A 27,999-nucleotide genomic window follows, 5' to 3' on the forward strand; every position below is an offset into this window, starting at 1 on the left:
CAAAAATCATTTACACAGTTGTTATTCTAATACTGTGATAAATTCTATTTATAAGTAGTCAAAAACTTTAGCAGTGAACCATTTATTTCAATATTTTCATATCTACAACAACTGTAACTGTTCAATAACAGTTTCAGATATAAGTCATTCACTGACTGATATTTTTCATTCCAAAATCTTATTTCAATAATATATTAATAACTGCAGTGCAATAGATAGTGATTTGTTGTGGTGGAATATGTGTATCCCAATACTTTACCAAGTAAACTTAATTTCATTCTGACAACATACCATCATTCCAGACTTGGGTCTTGTTGTGGAGTTCCAGAACATTCTCCATCGCAGCTATGTTAAGGCTTCCCGAAGCTTTAAAATGCGCTCAAAACATTATATGTCATTGCGAGGTCGGTTTTGGTTTTAATTTATAAGTATTGAACTTTAGTACTTCCAATTTATATAAAGGGTTTCCTCTGCTATATATTAGCATATTTGTTATGATATCACATGACTTTGTTAATCACGTGACGGTCATTTATAATTTTTTGAAGTGCTTTATATAAATCGCTTCGGCGCAGCTGATTAACACAATAATTATTAACATTTTGTTATATAAATAAACTCATCGTATCCTTGTGTATCCGAAATGTGCTTGGGAAGTCATAGTATTACTTGGGTACAAAATATTTCCTGAGAAATTCAACTTACCTACAAATCTGAGGGTATTTTCCACACAATATCGTAATCTGTATTAAAACAAAGCCAACACACATTTTTCCCAAGCAAGATTCAGTTAGAGAACAACCTCTTCTTACAGATTTCCACAAAAATTCTAAGATTAATCCCCATTCATAACCTGCGCCAGACTCTTTTATACACACAAAATAAATTCTACCTCCAACCACGAGTATAAAACAGAGTACATTTCAAAAGTATATTTTTCATAAGCATTTTGAACATGATGAATTTCTATCAAGGGTAGGTAAGCGGTGTATTTTTAAAATATTCGGACATATAAGACTTAAAAAAACCTTTAACGACCCGTGAATTTTGCAATAGCTATCTAGCATTTTACATGCAGCTTGAAAGAAAGTGTAAAGTTCATGTCACTCTCCCCGTCATAACACCTCAAGTTTGCAGTGACCTGACGTCATTTTCCATTATGACGTCATATTTTGGTAGTTTAGAGATGTGAAGGCACAGAGTGCACTGTCATATTCTACGGGAAGCCTTAACCTACCTGCGATATTTTTTCTCTTGTATCTGTCAATCAAGCCATCATTATCCTGCAAAACACAATTCAATATTTATCCTAATCTGAATCTCATTTGTAATATACCACATAATCAAATCATTGAAGCACAATGAAATGCAACTTTGATTTGTAAGTCATTAAGGTACACTTACATACCAAAATTCAGCTCAATATCTGCAAGCATTTAGAAAATAAGTGTTGAAAACCAAGAGGAATTGACTGACAGACAAAGAAACAGACAGACAAACAGATCAGGACAAAACCTATAGTCGGGTTTCACCTGTAGAGGACTAATTACTCCAACAAAGGGGATGGACTCAACTCTTTTTCTCTTTAAACAGATTAAGGGAACTAGTTCAGCGGATTTTTTTTCTCGAGACTTACAGATCTTCGCTTGATGTCTACTCGTTCATGATCCAAATTCATCCTTGGAATAATAATGGTCATTTTTCTGGGTCCTTTAAAACCTAAGACATTTGTTTCCAATAAAAATGAGTCAGAAATAGTCATATTAAATAAGTTACACAAGACTCAACTTAAGACCAACAATCAGTATCTAGAATATATTATGACAAGTGAATCATACAATAATCAAAATCCTCCCTTCCTCCAACTTAAAGTATTCAATAACTGATTGAAAATTTCTACATGTATATTTATTTCCCGCGCCGCGTCAAACCTAACACGTAAACATAGGTTGTGACTGTTCCTTCGCCTTGCGCCCGGCACTAGAGGTGAAAGTCACGCGTCTTTCGGATGAGACCTTAAAAACCAAGGTCCCGTGTCACAGCAGGCGTTGGCACGATAAAGAACCCTCACAGCTCAATGGCCCTGAGTGCCGAGTATAATTCTAAATTTGAAGCCCTTCACAAGTACATTCAAACTTGTCATAGCGGTCACCTTTATCCAGCGGTCACCTGTCCTATGCGGTCATTTTATTTCCTCCCAATGAATTTTCCTATATGATGTACCTCTATTAAGCGGTCACCTGCGTAACGCGGTCAGCGGTCATCAAATTTCATGTAATATCGCCGTTTTCACTTGTACATAGTGGTCATTTTGTCCGATCACGAGACCAGATCTAAAGTCAGGTGACTCCCAGTTTTTGTCACTAATGTCACTTTTGTCACTAAAATAATTGGCCTTATTAAAAACCATTTGAAATATTGGATAATTTATTTATTTTTTTAACAAAAATAAACAAGGGTGCTAGTGACCGAAAAGGTTATCAGGAAAACGGACTTCCGAAAATCTTAATCTTATTGAATTGGAATCTGGTTTATTTGTAGAAACGCTAATTAACTGTTTTGTATACTCAATGTGTCCTGATTATCTCGTGATTTTAGACTAGGTAAGACGACCGTTAGGATTAGTCAAGCTTCATTTCTCACAACACCTGTGAATTTGATATCAATTTGTATTATGCACTACTTTGATAAACTGAGAATATTTTGACTTGTCTGTTTATTACGCTACTATTTATGAATTATTAAACATACAATTATCAGGACTAACTAGACTTGTTTTTTAGAGGCAGTTTATTCATGGCACAACATGATAATGTAATCTTATAATAAAAGAAAGTTTTGTTGTTGTTTGGAGGGAGGATAATGCAATGCCCTATTAGACTCAATATATTTTTTGTTGGAGTCATCAAATTTAGCTTGAACTTAATCTTGAGACTATTTAAATTCAAAAAGAAAATCTAACTGAGACCATCATTGATTTCCAAAACACATCTTTCTTTAATATTCCATGATGTAGTATTTTAAAACACAGAACTTACATTCATTGGAAAAGAAGTTTTCTTGAGAAAAGAAGAACCTCTTTTCAAAGGTCACCTCTCTATAAAGGTCACTTTTAATGGTTCCCGTATGTGATTGCTTAATACAGGTTTGACTGTATATAGTGAAGTCTCTTTATGAGTGAAAAATTCTCGAAGGGGACGTTAAACAACTCTGTTGAACAACATTTTTCATTAAATCGGTTACAGTGGTTACAATGGTTACAGTGGTTACAGTGGTTACATTGGTTACAGTGGTTACATCTGCATCTACCAAGGTTTGAGATGAACCAACGAAATATAGATGCAACCAGTGTAACTTAAACAAAAGGCCCCTTGGGTTTCTGATAATCTGTTATCATTGTAACTGACTGCCACCAAAGGAATATAGATGTAACCAATGTAACCTTAAAAAAACCTGATTCATTTATTAAGACAAAACAGACTGGTGTGCTGTAAAACGAGCGATTTAAGCTATGTATGGTATTTTTGAAAAAAGTAACCAATTACACATTTCTCTTGATGATCAATTGTATTTGTTTGATACGTTAGTGTTCTAATTCTGTTATATGACTGTGGGGTATGGGGTTATGGTAATGTTGAAATTATAAGGAGAGTACATCTTAAATTCTGTAAACTAAAACCAAGTTCTCCAAATTTTATGATTTATGGTGAATTGGGGAGAGTACCTTTAATTGTACATATCAAAACAAGAATTATTGCATATTGTTAAAAACAATTATATGGAAAACAATCAAAATATTGCTGTATAATGTATAAATTACTATGCAATAAATTTGACAATAGTAATAAACCTAAATGGTTGAAGAATCTGAAATCAATTGTAGACGAATGTGGATATTATAATATTATATATAATCAGAAACAATTACTCAATAGTAATTGAAAGTTAAAAACAAATATTATTAGTTAGATCACTTTCAACAAAATTGGGAATAAAATTGCAATAATTTTTCTAAAGCATGCCATATAATCTATTCACGAATTTTAATTTTGGACGTCAATTTTATGTAGATTGTATTTTAAGTAATCATAAGAAACAAATTCTAGCTAGATTCAGAACTTCAAATCATAAACTACCAATTGAAACAGTAAGATGGGAAGGTACTGAAAGAAAAAAAAGATATAGGTGACGAATTTCAAAATATTTTATGTTGTAAAAAGTTAAAAGATGAAAGAAAATAAGAAAATTGTATATTCTCAAATTATAAATTATATGTTTAGACCAAATATAATCAAGTTTAATGAATTGTGTCTCTTCTAAAAAAACGTAGGCTTACTGGGTTTTTTTTTTCTTTTTATTAACGTTGTAAACGAGAGAGTCAAACCTCATGGTTATTCATATCTAAATTTAAAGTAGTAAACACAATTTATATATATTTATGTTATATAGTCTGCGCATGCATCTATGTCAATGTTATATTATGTTACTGTGATCTCTATGATGCTGAATAAGAACCAAAAAGAAACTAATAAACTAATATAAACTGGCGCACCTAGATGAATCTATAGTCAGTGTACAATGGGCTTGAATTATTTCAATTTTTGAATTCAATTAATATATATATATATATATATATATATATATATATATATATATATATATATATATATATATATATATATATATATATATATATATATATATATATATATATATATATATATATATATATATATATATATATATATATATTATGGATGGCAATCGAATACATAATTGCCAATCGGTTAACCGCAAGACGTTCCGACCGATTAATCGGTTAATCGTATCGAAAATTCTCGACATATTTCATCCTTGTAAGCTCTATATTCAAATAAACAAAGCTCTAAAGATGTTACATGTAGAAATATTCTGTTTATATTTGATCAGTACACTATTTATATTTTATTTCAATTTTAATAGGAAAAACAAAAAATACGTCATAGGTGGTTTTAAAATACTCATGCAACATGCTTGAAGTCTCAGATTCATTAAAATAAGAAGAGATGTCTTGTGAGCTCATTCTGCATTGTCTTAATACTCAAAATTAACTATTAAGTTTGAACTAATTTACAATGTTTGTTTTATAAAATAATTAGATTGGTAATTTCATAGGAAAGAAGAGGTAAAACACATTTAAATCAGTTCAAAATACTCAACGATCATTTAATTAAAATCATTAAAGAAACACGGGACAGACTGGGTAATGACATGTGTTTATGTAGCAATTAACATCTCGAAAACTGATCAATTATCCCTGCGATGTCAATCCGGAGAGGCTTAATTATTAATTATCTCCCAATCAGCTTAAATAGACAGGTGAAAAAACTAAAGTCTCAGATATATTGTGGTGTTTTTATTGAATTTTTTGGAAACTGTGTTCAAATTGACACAAATTTTATTTCTTTCCGACTAACCGATTACAGATTTCCTAACCGATTACCATCGTTCCGACCGAGTAACTGGTTAACCGATTAGAAATTGCCATCCCTAATATATATATATCAAATATAACTGGTATCATCGATTTTAACAGACAATTTGTAGTGCATGGTTTGAAAATCCAATAAAAAATCAAACATATAATTTGAAAGTCACGCATAATTTGAAATCTTTAGCTGAAGCAGACATATTACATGTATGTCATTCATACGTAGCATTGCGACGATCACATTCGTTCTTTGCTGTACCGTATTCATGGACTTTTAATTTTTCGGAAACACATTTTTTTAAAGCTTTAAACTGATAATTTTTAAGATAAAAATATTATGTACTTTCAGTTGTGGAAAGGAAAACATGCTTTTAATTTACTTTTCTGACATGGTTATATTTTTACTGACATTCCGCCAAAAAATATTTTGGAAGAAAAAAGCTACAAACTAATAGTAGTCCGGGTCCTTTGTATCTATATTTATCTCCAACCAGGAAGTAAATTACTGCTATCGCACTCTTCATTCGGCAAACCTCGGCTTCGGTACCCTACATCTTACTTAGATGGAATCGGCCGAGGTAATCCGAGTGCGCATTCTTCCATTCCAAAGTTCATCTATAAATATACAATTCCTAAATGCTGTAAGTATATATATAAAAAACCGTTACTGGGCCCATTTTTATGAATTATGAAGCAGTTATAAGTTTATGTCATGCTTGGATTTATGTTTATATATACAATAATGTATCCATTTTCAGATGGCATTATCTAAAATGGATAAACCCCACAATGCCCAACACTTTTTAGAATGTGACATTGAAGAATGTGAAAGAAACTTTGAGTTCTATTGCAACGTTTGTCATCAAAGATTGTGCAAACAATGCAGCGAAGAACATCTGAAAAGTCCAGTAAATAAGGACCATGAGGTGGTCCTTTACCAGCAACGTAAAAGACAATTTCCTGTGGAGAAATGCAAGATCCACCCCAATAAAGATATCGACATGCTCTGTGAAGAATGCCAAGTTTCAGTATGTTCCAAATGTGCCACACAGGGAGACCATCGGGGGCATATATTTACTGATCTTGAAACTATTTATGCAGAAAAATGTGCAGTCTTTCAAGAAGAAATTAGAAAAATCCATGAATACTTTCTCCCCACATCACAAGATTTACAAAGAGAAATCAAAAAAGACTCCTCAGATATCAGACACATTATGGACAACATCAGAACATCCATGAAGACTGAAGGCGAGTCCCTGAAAAGTCTGGTAGACACAGTCGTATCTGAGAATATGAAGCAGCTAGACCAGATAGAGCATTCACTGTTGGATGATCTAAACACCCAAGACAAGACATTGGATGATTACATCACTTATCTTAATAACCTTGTCAAAGAGCTCCACGGATGCCTGTCCTCTACAGAACCCCAGAAATTAATGTCTGAGAAGAAGCCAAAGATCCAATCCATACCAGAGATAATAAAACCAGTCACACCAGGATTTACTGCTGGTCAATACAGCAAATTTGATGTTACCAAATTACTTGGTGAAATACATGTCCCCAACACTAAGGCAGAAAAGAGAGAAATAAGGCCCTTTGAAAATGTCCACAATACAACAATGAAATCGACTCAAGAACAGAAGGAAGAAGACAGAGAGAAATCTGACAAGAAACAAACAATATCTCTATCTGCCTCTGTCACCAAGGTCAGGGAGTTCAATGTACCAGGTGTTGATGATGTATACCATATATCACTAGATCAATCAGACAGACTATGGATCAGTGACAGTAATGGTAATCTTGTCCAAACAGATCTACAGGGGAACGAGATACAGAAGATAGAAACCAGTGGTGGGGATGAAGGTTATCACACAGTCACACAAGATGGGGATCTCATATTTACTGACCAAGACACGAAAATCATCTATAGGATAACACAGGATAATAATATCACTGAATTCATTAAAACTGAAGACTGGGAACCACTCAGCATACACTCCTCCCACATTAATGGGGACATACTGGTGGGGATGGTGAGGGTTAGAGAGGCTAAAGGACTGTTTAAAAAGGGGAAGAAAAAAGAGAAAAGTAAAATCACCAGGTACAATAAGACAGGAAAAGAACTACAGAACATACAGAGGGATAACAAAGGACAGAAATTGTATAACCTACCACATTACATCACAGAAAACATCAATGGAGATATCTGTACATCAGACTTTGATATAAGAGCAGTAGTGGTGGTGAATAAATCAGGACAACACAGGTTCTCCTACACAGGTCAGGAGTCAGAGTTCCTTCCCTACGGAATCTGCACTGATGTCCTCGGTCACATCCTGGTGTGTGATGGATTCTTTCATAGTAACACTGTTCACATCCTTGATCAGGACGGTCAAATCTTGTCTCTATTACTCACACAACAACAAGGGGTATATCGTCCCTGTAGTGTGTGTGTGGATGAAGAGAACAATCTTTATGTGGGACAAGTAAACAACACACTGACTGTGTACAAGTATCTCCAGTGATTATTTCTTATTCTGTCATAAACACTGCAAATCAAAATATGCATTTACTCATCAGTTTTGTTACTTTATATTCAATTATCACAAAAAGTGATTCTTAATTGTTTTATCATTATTTTACACGGCATATTGATGTGTCAAAATTAAAGTAACCAGGTCAATATTATGGTGCGCACTAGGCACTTATTTTTGTTAATTGCTTAGAATCACATAAATTTACGTAAAACACGTATAATGTAAAATTATATTAAACTACATATTTTGCCGAATGTGAATGAAATCAACATATAGTGTTCCAAGAAATTATTGAGAATTTTTTAATGAAACAGTGTACATTTATCTAAAATGTTGGATTGATAACATACAATATAATTTAATGTAACTATTTTATTTAATGACAATACCCCGTACTCTCAGTTTTCATGGATAGCCTCCCATTAATTTAATGTAGTTCTTGTTGTCTGTTGATGTTCAAAATTACTGCTATAGAAAAAAAAGAGGCCCATGGGCCACATCGCTCACCTGAGCACACTGGCTAGGAAAAAAGCAAAAATAGTATTGAAATGTTAACATGGGTGGAGGCTTAATTTTTAAACTACCTGATGATGCTTCCATATCAATATAACAAATGGCTTTGCTGTTCTTGAGCAGCAGGTTTTTTCCTATATATTCATTTGTAAAAATTATATCCCCCATTGTGGCCCTACCCTACCCCCAGGAGCCCTCATTTAAACAAATTTGATTCTACACTACCTGAGGATGCCTTCATAATAATATGACTAATCATGACTTTTCTATTCTTGAGAAAATTTTTTTTCTACATATCCCTATGTAAAACTTTGATCCCCCATTGTGGCTCCAACCTACCCCCAGGGGTCATGATTTGAACAAACTTGAATCTACACTACCTAAGGATGCTTCCATATAAATATGACCAATCATGGCTTTGCTCTTCTTGAGAAGAACAGTTTTTAAGAATTTTCCTATGTATTCCTTTGCTAAACTTTGATCGCCCGTTCTGGCCCCACCCTACCCCTGGGGGTCATTATTTGAATAAACTTGAATCTACACTACCTGAGGATGCTTCCATATAAATATGACTAATCATGGCTTTGCTGTTCTTGAGTAGAAGAGTTTTCAAGAATTTTCCTATGTATTCCTACTAGGGTTTGCAACGAATATTAGAACTTTCGAATATTCATTCGATGAGTTGGTATTCGAATATGAATTTAAGATTCGAATATTTGGTGTTTTTCAGATTTCATAAAAAGAAGTACTGTAATTAATAAATTTTGATTAGAATAGTGCTGGAATTATCCCTGATTAATTTACTAGCGATCAATTTCGATCGCCTGATTTCTTTCACTACTTTCTTATCTTATAGATTTACTAAATTTCAAGTATTTTGTTTTGAGTAAGGTGTTGAAGAATTGTACAATGTATACTTATCAAAATAAATTTTAATTGATCATTCAAATGAATGTCCAATAGAATTAGACTGTCATTAATATTGTAAAGGGCTCAATTTCAGAATAAATGATTATATCTTAGGTTGTACATAATCCTGAATTTTATATTCTTTATCGGGAAATTACTTAATTACTTAGGAAAATTGTCTTTGGAAATATTTGTTTATATTTTAAAAACATCGTATCATTGATTATACTAGTAATCATATCTCTTATTAGGCAGATAATTGTAATTTATTATACTCACTGAAATCTGAACAGTATACCGTTACGACTATCTTGCCTTTGGTAAGACGAATCAATAGAAGACAATTATTTATTTCAAACATTGACAAATATCAAATGGAATTTCTTATTGTACAACTACAAAAGTCTTCATACAATTTTACTTCCAATAAAAGTATACCTACGCTTAACCTTTCATTATAGTAGGATGACGCATATTTAAAATAAACCAGATTTTATTTACTTTATCGAATATTCGAATATATTCGAATACTTTCATTGAATATTGGAATATGAATTATTGACAAAATTGACATCCCTAATTCCTACGTAAAACTTTAATCGCCCATTATGGCCTCATCCTACCCCCGGGGGTCATGATTTGAACAAACATGAATCTACACTACCTGAGGATGTTTCATCATAAGTTTTATCTTCATTTCCCGGCCCAGTGGTTCTTGAGAAGATTTTTAAATGATGCCATTATTTTTTCACTAATTCCTAATTATCTCCCCTTGAAATAGGGTGTGGCACTTCATTTGAACAAATTTGGTTCCCTTCACCTAAGGATACTTTGTGGCAAGTTTGGTTGAAATTGGTCCAGTGGTTCTTGAGAAGAAGTCGAAAATGTGAAAAGTTTACAGACAGACAGACGGACGGACGCCGGACAAAATGTGATCAGAAAAGCTCACTTGAGCCTTCGGCTCAGGTGAGCTAAAAACTATATTTAAATTATGTATAAGTAAGGGATTGTTAAATCTGGTGATATTTCTGGAACACCGAATATTTCACCGTCTACTTTGTATTGTGTGGTACAAAATATTAAAAAAGAAGAAGGATTCAGTTAAGGAAAAGGGTTTGTAGGTCTAGTTAACTAACAATCACAGTTCAAAAAAGGCTTGGATATTTGCTCAGTAAGAACCAGACTAAGTTTAGAAAATGGTGTTTTATTCCTAGTCCTCCCTCTGCCGAATTTCTTTCTATTTTTCAATATTTTGTCTTATGTGAATCAATAGTAGACAATGGAATACTCAGTGTTTCAGAGGTCTAGCTAGTTTTGCTCTTCTTCGATAATAAACATCTACAATAGGCTTTCTTTTTTATCAAAAGCACTCATTTTGAACATAAACAATCGATCAGAAGTATACAAAGAAAACAGTAAGTTATTTATGAAACCTGCAAATAAAAAAAGGAGCAAGTATTGTCATTTGAAAAAAAAAATGATTTCAAACAATAAATATTTCAGTATTAAAATATTTTGAAAAAAAAGTTTCACGACAAAAATTTCAATAATTTCTTGGAACACTATAGCACAATGTTGACTTGCCATAAACTAAAAACCAGTTTACTGTAACATAAGTAATATACAAGTTACAAAAAAGTATCTTAAGTACGTCCGCTAAAATATTCAAATAGATTTTGTCTTGTCACTACATTGAGTTAAATTATTATAGTTTGAACTGATACATACCACACACACACACACACACACACACACACACAAACACACACAGTTCAGCAGGACGTAATTATAAGTTCCTTCACTACATGGATTTGTTTGAATTAGTTGCAGACATGTAAAGGTACAAATTTGGCACTTATAAAGAACAGCTTCTAAATCAATCAAAGCAAACAATCTTAATTGTATATCAAAATCCAAAGAGGAGATTATAGAATTTACCGAGGAAAAGGATGACCACACTTAACGCCTGTTTTGGGGTCTTTTTCGGTTGCTTCTGTTGCTTTTATATCTAAATCTTATCTCACTTTTGTATGTTTATGAAAGAATCCTGTCAGTTTGGAACCAAATTTAAATCTTAAAATGATTTTAGACTGTGATACAAGAAAATGATTAAATGTTTTTTGTCCTTACTGCTTTCCAAACATAGCGAATTTACACTTACCTGCCCTTGATTGAACATTAGATATGCATGAGAGGTGGAGCTAACATTGTAAGAATGGGTCTAAAATTAGACTAGATAAATAACAATGGCATGTTTGGAAAAGCGAACGTGATCACTCTTTCCAATCTCCCTCTCCTTTTTGTAAGGTACAAATACACTTCTGACAAAGGTTTCAAAACGAAATTAACAATATGAGCACGTCAATGTAATTAAAGCAGATTTTACATCAATACCAGATGACTTAACGTGTTCGAACACAATGTCCTAGTTAGCACAAAACATGCTACCTTACAAGTCACGTGACGGAATTTAGTATTCACAAAGTTACCTGAGGTAAGAAACCACGTGAATTATAAAATTCAATATGTCACAATCCTTGGTTCCAACACAGAGAGCGAATGTAAGAAGAAGCAATTTTTTCTCTTTTTAACCATGAGCGCATGTTTGTCTATTAATCCCTTTTGACACATTATTATTTATGCAAATATACAACTACTGTTAAACGTAGAACAATAGACAAACATGCGCTGACTATGTATAAAGTCAGTAAAAAAAGTGGGCGTCCTCATTATCGAACGGAGATTCAAGAAATTGTGATGACCCCTGCCTTTGAAAACAGATTCGAACTTCGTAAATACACAATTTTATTATACGTAATTACATAAAGTTGTAGATTGGATGTTGAAAATTCTTGCAATGAAAATAAAAATGCTTGTTTTGAAAGTTTATTTTGTCGCAAATTCCGCAAGTCCTTAAGTGCAGTCATCCTTTAGGAAAAATCTTTTCAGAAGAGACACTGGCCTGGGACATGATTACAAGTAGTTATATAACAACATATATGTACGCAAGCAATGTTCCTCAGGCAGTGAAGATTCCAATTCGAATGAATGGGTGTAGGAAAAAAGCTAAAACAGAGCTTTTAATATTTATATTGAAATATACAAGAAATTAGACTTCTTTTTATGAGATGCAGGTCCAGAATAAAATAATATTTAAATACAGTTTGTTTATGCAGAACATTTCAAAGTTATTTGGATTCAATTTCTTTCATGGGCCTGAGTTTAAAAAAAGTGTTTCCCCGTAACATCATGGTAATACATGTATTATTCATATTAGTGTTAGTGAAGTATCCACATGTAGGTTAAATTAATGTTTGGTTAAGTTATAACCTCTTTGAGCTATGGTGGGCCACAGTATTAGATCAAAATTGTGTATGGGATTAAATAGGAATAGAAATGATCTTATTGTGTTTAAACGGACATGTCTGACACATGTACATGTATTAGAAAAATTCTTCACTTTAGAATTTCGATTTGGGTTTTTGAAACAGTTCTAGCAATAAAAATCCATTTCTTGCATCAAAATGAAATGTTGATATCTGCAAGCTATGTACGATGACCCTCTATACATGTAATTGTTTTTGAGCTGTTCACATATTTTTTACAGAGCGGTCAGGACACATCTTTTTGCCCCCTCCCCCATATTCTGATTCCATACTTACATTTTCTTTTTTCTGTTATCATTGCATGTGTAAATTCTAAATCTATTTTCAGGTTACAAAATTGTTTTTAAAAGTTATTGCAGGAAAATACCAACATTGTACCTACAACCAATATTATATTTTCAAAAAATTCAATATTTTACAGTAGGCTGTACTGAATATATTTTTTCCTTGGTATAAATAATTTCTTGTAAATTTGATCGTCCAGTCACACATATATAACAAAACAGGATATAGATGTGGCACATTTTAATTTCGACAAACTGTGAAATATATAATGACAATGATAAATAAATGGTCAACTAATAGAAACAAATAATAATCGTACAATCAATAGCTACGTGGACGGACATTTTCTTGATCGACACTATACACCAGACAACTTCTGGTGTAAGGGTGGGGGGATACAACCTAGGAAATTTAATTCTCTACAGAGAAATGCAAAATTGAACTTCATTTGACTGAAAACTAAACTCATTAAATAATAAAATAATAATAAACAAATAAATTAAAACTCTTTTCCCTGTTTCTGATTTGCTTCAGGATATAATCAATGGGATAAAAAAGATCACAAATATACATGATACTTAAATTTTGCCCAAAGAAGAGTTTCACTGAAACACTGTTAAAGCAATTGTTTCATCTTTACGGCTTAATATTTTTGGATTAAAAAATTTGTAAATTTGAAGTTACAAAAAAAAAAATCCTCCCATCTGTTATGGATTATTTGGATATTTTGCTTATATACATGTACTTCAAAACTAAATAAGATAACAAACTCAAGCCTAACAATGTACAATGACTCAGCATAACTTAATTCCTGGCAAATTATACAAAACTTTAAAGTTAAAAGTTCTGAATTATCAAGTTGGTACAAAATTTATCATTTTAAATACAATACAGATAATACTCTGTAAAGGTTGAATCCCGTTTTTCTTTTTAATTTGGCAGGCAATAAAGCAAAAGCTAACAAAAATAAGAAAATAACAAATCACTGGGAAAGGGGAATAACTCTTTGCAATGCCTCAGAATTCCACTCAATGTTTTATTTACCAAATCTTAATTCCTATTCAAATATTAATACACATTTTACAAAGAATGCGTGTATATATTATATTTGCTTTTACAACAACCACAAATTTTCATTCAATTTAATAAAAATTAAAATGATTGAGAGCAGACTTTAAAGATTGTATTTTTTAGCTTAATATGCCATTTAAAGCTAAATTAAATTTTTAAAGATTAGTTAACATTTTTAAAAATGCTTCAAATCAACATATTTACTAGCTGTTAACTCAATACGTATTTCAAAAATATTATAGCACTTTATCCCCAAATATTAACAAATAAATTATTTCACACTAATACTGTACATATCACAACTAGGTAAGAAAGCAATACACAGGTAAAAATAATCTGGGAAATTTTATCAATGTAAATTCTCTTCAATAATCTTTTTCTGATGAAAATATACAGATTTTATCTAACACGTTTTAATCAGAAAACTTTGGCCAGAATGGTTAATTAGGAAGTTCAAGTTTGTGCAAGAATAACAGTGATATAACCTGAAACACAACGGTAAAGGGACATCACTCTGTTCTGTCTCTACTGACACTCTACTGATAAAATTTCCCCTCCCAATAATAAACTACTGTTACATCAGCATTTAACTTTACAAGGGTGCCTAAGCCTCATAACTCGAGTTTAATTCAGCCATAATATTAACAGATATGGCAAATGTTTTTTTCTTGCTAGTGCAATTTTATTGATGTGAGTGTATGGGGCAGAGAGAGAGAGAGAGAGAGGAGAAAGATTGCACAATTGGCAAAGCCAACACCATAACAACAAGTCGTATACAAATATTTTTTGTTATAAAAAAATCACTAAAATATAATGTTATATATGTTGGGTGTTGTTTTTTTTCTCTATTTATCACAACCACAATATAAAATACAACAAACTGGGATTTTCAAGACTAACGGGGAAAAAGTTTATGTTGCCTCACGTTTATTTCATGTCATGGGACAACCGTAAAAAGGGGAGGGGGGTTTACTAAAATGCCCATGTGATATGCATATGGACGGAAAAAAATGTCACAATAGTACTTAGAAACATGTGATATACAAAATCAAATCACAACACCTACATTTAAGCAAAAACACAGCATGAATATTCATATTTCAATCAATTCGATTGTGACCTTGATTATCATATTGAAGGATGGTCATATGATATTTTTCACTCATACAATGAAAACGTGTTTCGTTCACACTTGTTAAAATAATCTAACAAACAAATCATCACATTAAAAATATTTCAAATATTTTCCAATATAATGTCAATTCTCTTAGAGAAAACACTACAAGCTCAAATTCTAACAAAACCTGGAATTCCCTGGTCATCTACTTATGAAGAAAATATTTCAATCATGTTACACAGAAGGAATGATCTGTTCTTGGTTTTATGTAGTCCACTTCAATTGTTCGGAATAGCACAAGGGAAAAATGAGTCCGATATAAATAAATTGATCTACAATATTGTAATATTTTGAATGAAAATTCAAACCACAAAGAATGACCTAAAACAACTGTTTTTCAAATAAAATTAAGAATTTAAAAAACAAATTGTATGATTTTTCAATGACTTTTTTCCTCCCAATTTAACAATACTCTAGCAAGTTGTATACTCTGGAACTAGTAAAAAAAATGTCCACTACTTATTTTTCTAAAAAATTAAAAAAAAAAAATGAACACAAAATGAAGATGAGATTGAACACAGTAAAATGTGCATGCAGATTTCCGAGCCAGAATAATAATAAAACTTTCTAATGTATTCCTGCCATGTAAAATTTTAATCTTTAAATAAATGAATTCATTTTACAACTAATGATAAATATAATATGTGGACCCATTGTTTTTTTTAAGTGCAATTTCATAACCAAGTCATAATTAATCACTTTCACACAAGAAGCAAAGAAACACTACATTTATCTGCACAGATAAAAAAATTTATGAGATTGGATTGAGCTGTGATTCAGATGATGGTGGGTGGGGTAGAGATATGGGGGTAGGGGTTATTCACAGGCTAGTTTACTGTCAAAACTACTCAGTGCTATTCCAAAAGCTTGAACAGCACAAAGAGGGTAATTAAAATCCATGGTAAACACGTCTTCCGCCACTCGGCCAAACTGCATCACAATATATTCAACTGAAAGCAAGAAAAGAGTTGCTGATTTATTTCTTGGTAGAAATATTTGCTGATTTATTTCTTGGTAGAAATATTTGTGACAAAATAAAATTTGTTTTTTTTTTAATGAATAAAATTCTACATTATATCCCCTTCAAAAATATTTACTCAGGAACACTACCACAATCATTAATGATATGAAAATATCATAATAAAACTCCTATGAAATCACCGTTGGATATATATAAATCAAAATTTAACCCTGATTGAATTTTTTCCTATACAATATTCATACAAAATTTTTTTTTTATTTTGAAACAGTTACTCTAACAAATACATAACACAAATAATTCCTCCTGAAATCATTTCAATCATGCTGAATGAAAAGTTAAGTAAATTTGCTGGCTTAAGCAACCTAATTCTTACCATCATTGTCATGCACAATTTGGAAATTCTTTACAGAAGCCTGAGTGACTCGTCCATGGAAATTTAGCACATATGATTGAGTCTCTACAACAAAGAATACAAAATCATTTACACTGTTGTTACTCTAATACTTTGATGAATTCTGTTCATAAGAGGACAGGGAAATTTAGCAGTGAACAAGTAACCTATACACATCTACAACTGTTCCATAAGAAGTTCAGATACAAGTCAATCAGTAACTGATATTTTCCATTTCAAAATCTTAAATCAATAATATTCTAGTAATTGCAATTCAATTGATAATGATTTGTTGTAATAAGTGTATTCCACTACTGAGCCGACTTAATTTCATTCTGACAACATACCATCATTCCAGACGGGGGTCTTGTTGTGGAGTTCCAATATGTTCTCCATATTTTTCCTCTTGTATCTGTCAATCAAGCCATCATTGTCCTGCAAAACAACAAATCAATATTCATCCAAATCTGAACCTCATCTGTGGTAAAGTAAAACAAGCTTATAGTAAATAAGCTTATAATGAATTGACCCTTACACCGAAGTGGTCATCATTCAAAGATATTGTGAACTTTACAGATATAACAAATTTCGTTTATAACGATGAAAAATTGTCCATCCCTGGCACTTCATTATAAGTGTTTTATTGTATTTTGACACAGTCTGACTGGTCAATAAATTTCCAAACAGCATTTATGTATGATCTAAATAACACTACCAGTTTGATTATTTGCTTCATTGAAAACCAGCTAGATCCGATTTGCAAAACTTTACAAAAAAGTGATTATAGAGAAGCAAAACAAAAAATTTAGTTTTCTTTTATCTCCCTTCTTTCTTCTCTATATTGCTTCCATGTGTTGCATATTTAACAACAGATTAAGTTTTAAAATCAAATATAAGTTTTTAAAATTTTTTTTAAATTTTTTTTATTTTTGCATTGAAATCAAATAAATGTATTTTGTTTTTTTATTTATTTATTTATTTTTTCTTTTGCATTGAGCAATGAATTGGTGGCACATCTAGAAGGAGTCTTTGAATCACACAGATGGATGAGGAGGACACCTTTAGTCTCCTATAGTTTCACCGGTAGGGAGGAACTAATGACTCGTATGACAGAGGATAGACTCACTCTTTTTCTTAGCAAGAAATGAAGGAACTAATTCAACTTTTTTTTAAATAAATGAATAAAAGGTTGATGATCAACTTACAGATCTTGGCTTGATGTCTACTCGTTCATGATCCAAATTCATCCCAGGAATAATAATGGTCATTTTTCTTGGTCCTTTAAAACCTAAGACATTTGTTTCCTGCAAAAAATGAGTCAGGAATAGTCATATCAAATAAGCAATTAAATAATTCTCTAGAATAATAACAATCTCTTACCCCCCTCCCCCCCCACCACCACCACCACACACACACATATAAACATACACACCAAAATATTCAATAGCCAAGTGAAGATTTTATTAAAATGTAAATAAACATTGTTTAAATATTGGTAATATGGTAATAATTGGTAAATAATAATTAAATTCACTGTACATCCATGATACATTATTTGATCAATATAAATAATAAAATCTTCATTTAATACTTACATAAATAATTCCAACTAATTCTTTTCTAGCATTTTCATAATTGCTTTTTGGGTTGTCACCATTGTCAAACAAAGTGAACTGGGTCCCTAATAAGTTGGCCCTACAAAAATACAAAGAGGAATTAAAATCTTGGCCAATCACTTATATTGGGACACTGCAAAGTGATACATTACAAAAAATAATTCATACAATAATAACAACATGCATAATTTTTTTTTCTTTTGCTCATGACAGAAATTTATGTGAAAGCAATTGCTACAGATTGACAAATTTTTGTGACACCTTACATTAGCAGCATGGTTCTGTAGTATTTATAACAAGGAAATTTTTTTTATCATCTTTAAAAACACAAAAGTACTCTAGAATGACATTTTCACTAGCAGACAGCCTTGTGTAATTACAAAAAAATATTAGTTCTTGCAGATTAAAAGTGATTTTCTATATATTCAACAATCTATAAAACTTTTACGATTTCCGATAAGGGAGGTAAGTATTACCTGAGTTTGCCTACATAGGCCTCGCCTCCCCTGGACAGATCTGTAGGATCCGTGGATATCAGGTAGTTTGATGTTTTACTCTTCTTCCTCTTTCTACCAGCCAGTAAAAATACCTAAAAAAAAAAAAAACAGTGGATACACATGTAGAAAGATATCAAAGGAGATTTAAGTACCTATAAATACAAACTCAACAGTTTATACAGAAGAAAACACTGCTCACTAGCTGTATTGATTTGTGATCATGCTAACCTTTCTAATTAAAATTCACATAAGAGATATGTATACCCTTAATTATAAAATAATGGATTTACCCTAGTATAGAAGACATTCTGTTGCAGTAAAATTTTATTGCCATATTTGTGAAAAACAAACCCAAAATTATCTGGTAACCACCAACCTTTTTGCCATCATCTTTCTCTAAATGGAGAAAGTATGTTGGATAAATTCCTCGATCCACACCTTTTTTGTCTCGTGTGATCCGACATTTCATTACATGACCTTGAGGGGCTGGCCTGAGCACAAAATCGTCCAGGTTTTCAGTGAGCTCGGGTGAGTAGTCTCGACCCTCGGCACCTTCTACTGCCTCCTCTTGCTCATCATTCTGGGGAAAAAAAATTGATATCAAACCTTGGTCAGTATTCAAAATTACCAAAAAATTTCATGACATATATTGCGCATTTGTAAAATAATTCAGAAAATATTAAAATCAAACACTTGCTGATGTACTGATTGACAAATTTGTTTATCCTATATACATATAAATTTTTAAACAAAAATTTCATGACGAACACTACTGTATACCTCCCTAACTGCAAGCTATAGACTTTTAATTTACTCATGAATAGCAAAATATGATACTATGCATGATCCCTAAAACAGTTGTACTAAACCAACAACATCATGTGACTGCTAAAATACTTCAAAAGACTCACATCATTGTTGTAGGCAGCCATTTTTTTGAGATTTTTACTGCTGGGGGACTTGGTGGGTACTACGGGGGCACTAGTCTCATCCACCCCGTCGTCTTCGTCTTCCTCCACGTCTGGTTGTTGGAATCCCTGTACAGGTTGGCTGCTGGGTTTCTGTCTCTGTTTCTGCTGAGCTGCTGGGGGTATTGGGGACCGCCCTCCAGAACGATCACCGCCCGTATTGGGGGGTGCCGGAGGCCTATTAGGGGCAGCTTTTTTGTTTTTCGGCTTCTGGCCTTTGCTAGGTTTGTTCGAGTTTTCTGAAAATAAAAATTACCCTATTGTTAAAGAATGGAATCTAAGATATATGGACAATTTAATTTAAAAAAAAAAGTTTTTCCATCCAACTATTTTGTCCTTAATTTGAAATTTTGTATGAACAGTACCCACTTTATTTTAATAAAGATATTTTGCACATGTGGAAGATGAAAAATCAATAATTCTTAATATTAAAAAAAAATCAATCAAACAGATCAATGTTTAACATGTTAGTATCTAAAGGAAACCAAGGATAATAAGTAATGACAGGAAAAAAGTACCTACAATGAATTCTAATGCCCGTTTATTATGCTATGAAGATTTAAATAAATGTAAAGAGAATTCTTCTAAGATTTGAATTATAAAAAAAAAATTACTATAACTGTTACTGAAAAAGGTAATCTATATCAAAAAAAAAAAAAAGCAAGAAAAAAATAAAGAATCCTGAAATAGAAAATTAATCAAATTTAAATTGTCACCATGATAAAACTAAATCCACTTGTCAGTATCTTATAAACACATTTTTCATTGGACTCTTATTATGTAAACTACCAGAGTAGTACAATAAGCAAATGTTTAGGGTTGGGAAGGGGGGGGGGGGGGGGGGGGGGGGCAAAAAGTTACCGAATTCTCTATGTATCAATCACATCTTCCAAAACTCCAGGCCATTAATCATTAGAACATCATATGCATGATGTGAGGATATTATCCACTAGAAAACAGATATTCTACCAATGTCTATGAGTATCATATACTTGCATGAATACTGGAAAGTTCTACAAATGACAACTCGGAAGGAACCTCAGCTCCAATGTATATCAAAAAAAAGAGAATATACATACTCCAAGGTTTTAATTAAGTCATCAAAATCCCTACAAGAGCCAGACAAACCATGCATGGTTATCAATAATTAGTAGAAAATTCCTATCTTAACCATATGCTAAAGCCTGAGTCTAAAACTGGTCTTTCAGTTTTCCTAAACAACAACAATAGCATTTCATCTTCATCAACAGGTGACTGCCCGTATTGTACACAACATGTTTACATTTTTACCTTCAAGTTGACCAGCCAGAATTTCCTCTTCAGCGGGATCATAATGAAATGCTTCATTAGTCCTATAAGGGCTCTTGTAATCGGGAGAATACTGCCCACCCACAGAATTGGCTTCTGCCATAATTGTCCCTTTTCACTTAACACAACTCCAAATGGGTTTACTGCCTTAAAATTCTCACATTATGAGAAAGTCACCATGTATAACACAGTGCGAAAAACACAGGGTTTAAAAAAAATTCACAGTGTGATTTTTTCTTTGACAGGTGAAGGAAAGAGTTCAGAAATGGGCCACTTCCTGTTAATTAGCTAATCAATTCCAGCAAATTTAGCAGGAATCAATGCAACTCAATTTATCCAAGCAAGAAAAAAAACATCAACTCATCGTCGATCAATTGCAACAACTTTGCCCTATTCTTCCGAGACTTTTTCCCTCTTTTAATTTTGTTATCAAATACACAACTGACAAGTCACAACATGCGCATCAATGTGAAAAGATCTCCTCTGCCAAAAATTGATGTTCACTGAGCATTAAAGGAGAAAAAAAAGGAACCTTTAATAACAGTTTAAATGCTTCTTGAACCAATTCATTGAATAATGTCACAGTATGTTGTCTTGTGAAACGTCGAGATCTATATACCTCTGGCAGTGCCTCTCCAAGCAGAAACACTAAAGACAATCAACTCTGTGATCTTATACACATGTACTCTTGAAGACGTTACACGAAATAATGTTACTGAAACTTTGACTTGTCTGGTGATTAACTTGTGACCTTGTCTAGTTTAATGTGGTCAAGAAAAACAAATACCCTCATGTTTATTTTCATTGATAATTGCTTATCAGGGACATTAATCACACGAGTCCAAATTTCATTGATCAGGACAAACATTTACTGTTCAATTACATTATTCAAATATCTTTAACCAAGATGAACTTCAAAGAAAGAAGAAGATACACATCGCTATAGAAATGATGCACATATGACAATCAATATTACAGGAATACAGAAATATCCAGCTATGAACCTTTCCCAATATGATAATATTACTTTCATCTTTTTCAAGATAGCATTTCGGCTTTTATTTTACTTTGTCCAAACATTATATTACTTACCAGTACTTTTGGATGATCACTGAGAAGCAAATATGATTTACTGTTGTACAAACAACTAATTACTTAAGGATGATCACTTAGAAACAAATGATGATGGGCCAAAAATGCACATACAAAATAAGCATTTCTTTATAAAGGAAAGAGGGGGGGGGGGGGGAGGGATTGTGTATTCCTGCAGAAAATAGGTCAAACATTTTACTTTAATCAGTATTCAAACAATGATATCAATCTGTCCCTCACTGAATGCACTGAAACTCCAGACTGATAGCTGCCACATTACATAAAGGAATGTACATGTAAGAAAGAAGCTATGCCCTTTTGACCTGATAGTTAAATACCACCAGTCCATGATAGGACATAAGTCCATCTGAGCTAATGCTACGGCTATCAGGAGACAAAGTTATGTTACAGACAGCAGTCATCGAATATGCCTTTAACAGAATGATGAGGCATAACTAGGACTTGAACCAACAACCAATGAATTGATAGAATTTTCCATTTAACCACTAGAAAATACAAAAAAGTAGACTTTTCATGATAGAGATTTGATTTACAAGTTAAATTTTGTTCAGAAACTTAAAAACATATTAATATACAATTAATATTCATGTATAATATAATTAACAAATAAGCAGCCATGCACATGAGCTGCCAATTATCATGGATTGCCAAAGGAAGGGAAAAACAAGAAATATAGAAATACAAATTTAAAAAAAAAAATTAATTAAAATCTAGGGAAGACATGTAACTTACAAACACAGATCACTTATACATAAAGATATATTTTCTCAATGACTTGAACTACCCATGAGGCTTAATAATTGATACTTTTGTTTTTCACAACACAAATGGGAAAGAAAAAATATAACCGGGAAAAAAAACAATATCCAATATACTGAAGAAGTATGTTGAACACTTTTTAAGTCCAACACAGCAGGCAAACACAGAAAACACATTTGACCACATAATCCAAAACAGTCGCCTATATACAGCGCATATACCTATATTTATGAAAATCTGCAAAAAGCATATCATATGTTTCTACTGATAAGCAACTAAATGCATGCAAAAACTACATGTTATATCTGAGGACATGATAATAAATACATGTAAATAAAGAAAACTGTACTGTTAGTAGTAAATCCCTCTGAGCAATGAAAAATTCTCCCACCAAAAGTGTTAGTTTGTGTGACCACAGCGATTCAAGTCATTTTCAACTTTAAACTCAACTAAAATTTTACAATTAAATATTATTTTAAGTCTAAAAAATAACAAAAGAGTATGTTCAATTTATATACTAATATTAATTCAAATTTTCTACATTATGTGATTTAAGAAACCAGGAAAATTATATATAAATCTCATGAAAATATCTTTATAATTTTATAAATAAGCTTTCATCTCTGTAGATCACGTTCCCTTTCTCCTTTAAAATGCCTAACATCATTCAGAACTGAATAATAACAAAACTAATGCTACAACTAGCAGTGTTATAAAATGACATGTTAGCTATACAGGCCCGCAACAAGACACTGGAAGAAGGTTCAGGATCTACCTGCATCCAACATAGGGATATCATCCACGTCAGAATCATTCTCTGGCTGACGATCATCCGCCCCCGTAATCATGATCTCGGGGGTTCGGGAACGGGAGCGGGAGTTCTTTGAGAGGGAGGTTGAGGAGGTATTTGGAGTGAGGGCTGTCCACTGCCCTCCACCCCCCGATTTGCCTTTCTTGTTTTTGTCTTTCTTCTTTTTGTTTGATTCCTCACCTAATTTTTTGGAGATGATCATGAGAATTTAAATTTTTCTTTCTGCTTAAATTTACGTCACAGTGAAAATTTTGGAGGCAGACCTCTAATTCCTAACCAATTGCTCAATCAACATGCATAACTTTTTTGGATGACATAAATCACATATACTTCCACTGTCCAAATAAAATACATAATAAATACATACATTTCTTATTGAATAATTACATGCATAATATAGAAAGCACATGGGGAATAATCTGAAGTTAACATATATAGGTTTACAATCATCATGCAATTAGTTCTCTCTTTTTCTGTTATTCCATCCCCATCACCAATGACAATGTTCAATAAACCATTTCAGGCACCCAATTTTTCCAAAGCTCAAAGGCTGTTTTCTGCACTGGTCAGTTTTTAGTGAATATTGACCCAGCCATCTTGTTTGTCAACTGACAGTGTGTAAATCCTAGCAAAGAAAGTACTATCCCCTCTTATTTTTTTTTTCTTTTCTTTTTTTTTACATTATATATCCTTATAGTTCACTATTATACTAAAACCATTGCAAAAATTAGTTCACTGTTTTACTAAAACCATAGCAGGACTTAATTCACCGTTATGCTAAAACCATAGCAGAACTTAACAGAACTTAATTCAGTTTTTTTTCGGTCCCATCGAGTTCGAGATAACGAGGTTTGATTGTATTTGTTCACTGCATCCTGTTCTCAAGATAAGCTAACATTTAGTTTTCTATCATGTCTATGATACATGTAGTGACAGAACATGTATTGAATACACAAACTCTGATGAAATACACTGAAATGACTTCATGTGCAGCTATATTTAACTTAGAAAAAATAAATGTGATGGTAATACTATAAATTTATGACAAATAATCTCTCTCTCTTCATTCCTTTTTTTTTTTTTTTTAACAGAACTTAATTATCAAAGACCTTAATCTTGCAAAAAAAAATTCTTCCCAACATTTTGCAAGAGAAAAAATACAGTCATCCATTTTCAATTACAAATTAGTTATCAGGTTTGTTTACCTTGATTTATAATTGGAATGTCTTGGATATCACTATCTGGGTCATCACTATAACTATCCTCCGTAACATTGAGGACGGGATACGAGCCATCGTTCCGACGGAGATTTGGCGAGTGGCCTCGAATTTCCTCCTCGTCCTCAAAACCTGCAGGACCGATGTATTCTACAAAACACGAAATAAGACATGAAAGTATTAAATAGAAGGTAATCACTAAAATAAAAATAACATGATAAATGAACCACAAAACATCACGATTGTTTTCAATTGATATTTACTATGATTATTGTATCCCTGGCCTACATGTAAATAAGATAAAAGTTCTTTACAGTGAGAAAAGTCTCACAGGATTTTTTAAAAATTTAAATGAAGGCATTGGTAAAGATTCAAATAATGATTTCAGATGTCAAAATTAGGATCACTAATCTTACATGTAAGAGGAATTAAAGAAAAAAAATTAACATTATTTGTTATGAACTGAATCTTTGCTGATAAATCATATGTGAGTGTGCTATATATATACATATTAAATATATATAAGTAATTATATATCTCAAAGCCTGTTAACTTGTTTTTTTTTCATTTTTTTTTTTAAAAAAAAAACATGAAAATGTCAAGACATTGTTAAATTAAAAAAAAAAATTATTATGAAGAAATTAAATTAAAAGGTTAGGTTGATAAGTAATAAAATAACAACAGTCAATATTTGACAGAGTATAGTCCATACTATTTGAAATACATGCTTATTTAAGAATTTGATACAAAGTCTGAGATTCAGCTACATAGCATCAGCTGTTCTAGAAGTCTTTAAAATAAATGCATATACTTGGACCATGATGCATGTATAAACAACGCTGTTAGTGAACTGACAATTATCATACATCCTAACTGATGCAAAGTTGCTTCCCTTACTAAGGAGAGTTCACAGATAGAATTATTTTCATGTTAATTTATGAGACAGTGTGTGAAAATTAATTTTGATTTTAAAATAGGACATCCAATAAATTCAAAATTCAGGGACTGCATGTGATTTTGCTTAGCCTGATGCTATTCTGCCAACTTGAAGCTATATCTGGTCTTGTTTAATGTTGCATGAACTCTTCAATATCATAAATAATTAAAATCTCAAAGGCTACATTAACAAGATCAAGGCCCATGGGCCATAATGCTCACTCAAGTCACAATGGCCCTGCTGTTCATCATCATCAGATTATTTAGAAAAAAAAATTCTCTTACAAATTTTGACTACATTGAAAACTTAGTCCTAAAGGGGCTAAGGGGGAATCCACACAATATTTGGATGCATCAGTATAACTAACATGGTCCTGCCATTCTGGAAAAATTGAATCTACACTATCTCAGTTAAATTGCTTCCATTTTGATATGACTAATCATGGCTTTGCTGTTCTTGAAAAGATTTTTAAAGATTTTTTCCTTATACATGTCCTTGTAAAAATTTTTTTCTCCCATTCTGGCCCTGTCCTACCCTGGGGGTCAAGATTTGAACAATCTTGAATCTACACTACCCAAGGATACTTCCATATTTATATGACTTATAATGGGTTTGCTGTTCTTAAGAAGATTTTCAATGATTCTTTCTATGTTTTCCTATGTAAAACTTTGGTCCCCCATTGTGGCCCCACCCTACCCCAGGGGGTCATGATTTGAACAAATTTGAATCCACACTACCTGAGGATGCTTCTATAGTAATATGAATTATCATGGTTTTACTATTCTTGAATTGAAGAATCTAAAAGACTTTTCCTATGCATTCCTATGTAAAATTTTAATCACCTGTTGTGGCCCCGCCTTATCCCGCACAGGTCATGATTTGAACAAACTTAAATCTACATTATGTAATGAAGCTTTCACATAAGATTCATCTTTTCTGGCTCATTGGTTATTGAGAAAAAGATTTTTGAATTTTAACCTATTCTTATTTATCTCCCCTTGAAAGAGGACATGGCCTTTGAACAAACAGAATCCCCTAAAATTAACTCAAGGATGCTCTGTGCTAAGTTTGGTTAAAAATTTCCAAGTGGTACAGGAGAAGAAGAAATTGTGAAAAGTTCATGATGATGATGACTACAACAACGACAGACAATGGACAAATTTCAATCAGAAAAGCTCACTTAAGCCAAGGCTCAGGTGAGCTAAAAATGTTTGATACCATACAACTGATTGGAGTAATTCAATCAATATTTATAATGGAATAAGAAATCTGTTGCAGCACAACTGTTTGTGACTGACTGACAAAAAAAAATTGCAGCATTTTCATCAATGCACGTTTTGAGTTTTTTTTTTCTCAGTTTTGTCAAAGGAGGTCAAATGCCATCATTTCTAAGATGATATTTTACCTCGATCATTACCTCAAAAGAAGAGGTGATATCTTTGTGTTTGTTTATCTGTTAGCATGGTTGAGAAAAAAAAGGCATTTGTGAATTTTTCTACGGGTGAGCTCTGATCATGCAAAATGTGATTAAATTGTAAAAGGAAACTGGATTTATAAGGACCTTGGATAGAAAGGGGTTGGGGTAGGGAGAAGGGGGGGGGTCCAATTCAAACTTGTTTTGATTTTGATGAAGATCTGCCATCTCCAAATTTACCACATATTAATTTATTGGGTATTAGGCTATGATCACTTGGCCATTCAAAATATATGCTACACTGGACTGAAACATGTTAAATTCCTAATACATAGTATAGCTTTCATGCTTGAAAGATTTAAGTAGCCAATTCATGCAAGCTCTAAAATAATGTCTCACTTACCATGCTCATGCTTTTCCAATAATTTCTTTTTTGACTTGTTTTTGGCTATATCATAAGAAGTAATAGCAAAATAAAAACTTTCAAAAAAGGGGAAAAAGGACAATTACCTTCTATCAATTGAAAGTATTAACAATTAAGTGAAAGATGGGGAAACTGCATATTAAAGAATAAACAAACCAAAATCAACACAACAAGTTGTTTTTGAGAATTATACTAACTCCCAACTAACACTTAA

At 32.3% G+C, this 27,999-nt stretch overlaps 2 protein-coding genes across 4 annotated transcripts in view; one reads left to right on the forward strand and one right to left on the reverse strand.

Annotated features, from left to right (window-relative positions):
* Positions 1 to 27,999, reverse strand: part of LOC133176582 (tubby protein-like) — an 80,000-nt gene that overhangs the window by 37,851 nt on the left and 14,150 nt on the right. The window contains exons 5-15 of one of the 2 annotated variants that reach the window (XM_061311694.1): positions 27,765 to 27,809; positions 24,999 to 25,160; positions 23,758 to 23,973; positions 19,746 to 20,041; positions 19,211 to 19,414; positions 18,814 to 18,926; positions 18,317 to 18,416; positions 17,927 to 18,025; positions 17,069 to 17,156; positions 16,704 to 16,787; positions 15,737 to 16,298 (exon numbers count right to left, since the gene is read on the reverse strand). In XM_061311694.1, coding sequence (XP_061167678.1) covers positions 16,165 to 16,298; positions 16,704 to 16,787; positions 17,069 to 17,156; positions 17,927 to 18,025; positions 18,317 to 18,416; positions 18,814 to 18,926; positions 19,211 to 19,414; positions 19,746 to 20,041; positions 23,758 to 23,973; positions 24,999 to 25,160; positions 27,765 to 27,809 — 1,541 coding nt within the window. In that variant the 3' untranslated portion in view covers positions 15,737 to 16,164. Of the gene's footprint in view, positions 1 to 15,736; positions 16,299 to 16,703; positions 16,788 to 17,068; positions 17,157 to 17,926; positions 18,026 to 18,316; positions 18,417 to 18,813; positions 18,927 to 19,210; positions 19,415 to 19,745; positions 20,042 to 23,757; positions 23,974 to 24,998; positions 25,161 to 27,764; positions 27,810 to 27,999 lie in introns of those variants that run through there. The other variant, XM_061311695.1, reaches the window with a different exon arrangement.
* On the forward strand, positions 6,229 to 8,315 carry LOC133176583 (tripartite motif-containing protein 2-like). Of its 2 annotated transcripts, XM_061311697.1 has the most exons (2): positions 6,229 to 7,503; positions 7,555 to 8,315. In XM_061311697.1, exons 1-2 carry the CDS (start codon positions 6,229 to 6,231, stop codon positions 7,993 to 7,995), a joined length of 1,716 nt encoding a protein of 571 aa, XP_061167681.1. In that variant the 3' UTR covers positions 7,996 to 8,315. The 2 variants fall into 2 exon arrangements, with proteins under 2 accessions (XP_061167681.1, XP_061167680.1); XM_061311696.1 differs by having other exon boundaries at positions 6,229 to 8,315.

This window comes from Saccostrea echinata, unplaced genomic scaffold, assembly GCF_033153115.1.
Source record: "Saccostrea echinata isolate AGI-Se365-2 ecotype Australia unplaced genomic scaffold, CSIRO_AGI_Sech_v1 ptg000077l, whole genome shotgun sequence".
Taxonomy (NCBI): Eukaryota; Metazoa; Mollusca; class Bivalvia; order Ostreida; family Ostreidae; genus Saccostrea; species Saccostrea echinata.

What these genes read in the sequence shown, in the direction of transcription:
- LOC133176583 (XM_061311696.1), top strand. Translation starts at nt 6,229, where the DNA reads ATGGCATTATCTAAAATGGATAAACCCCACAATGCCCAACACTTTTTA.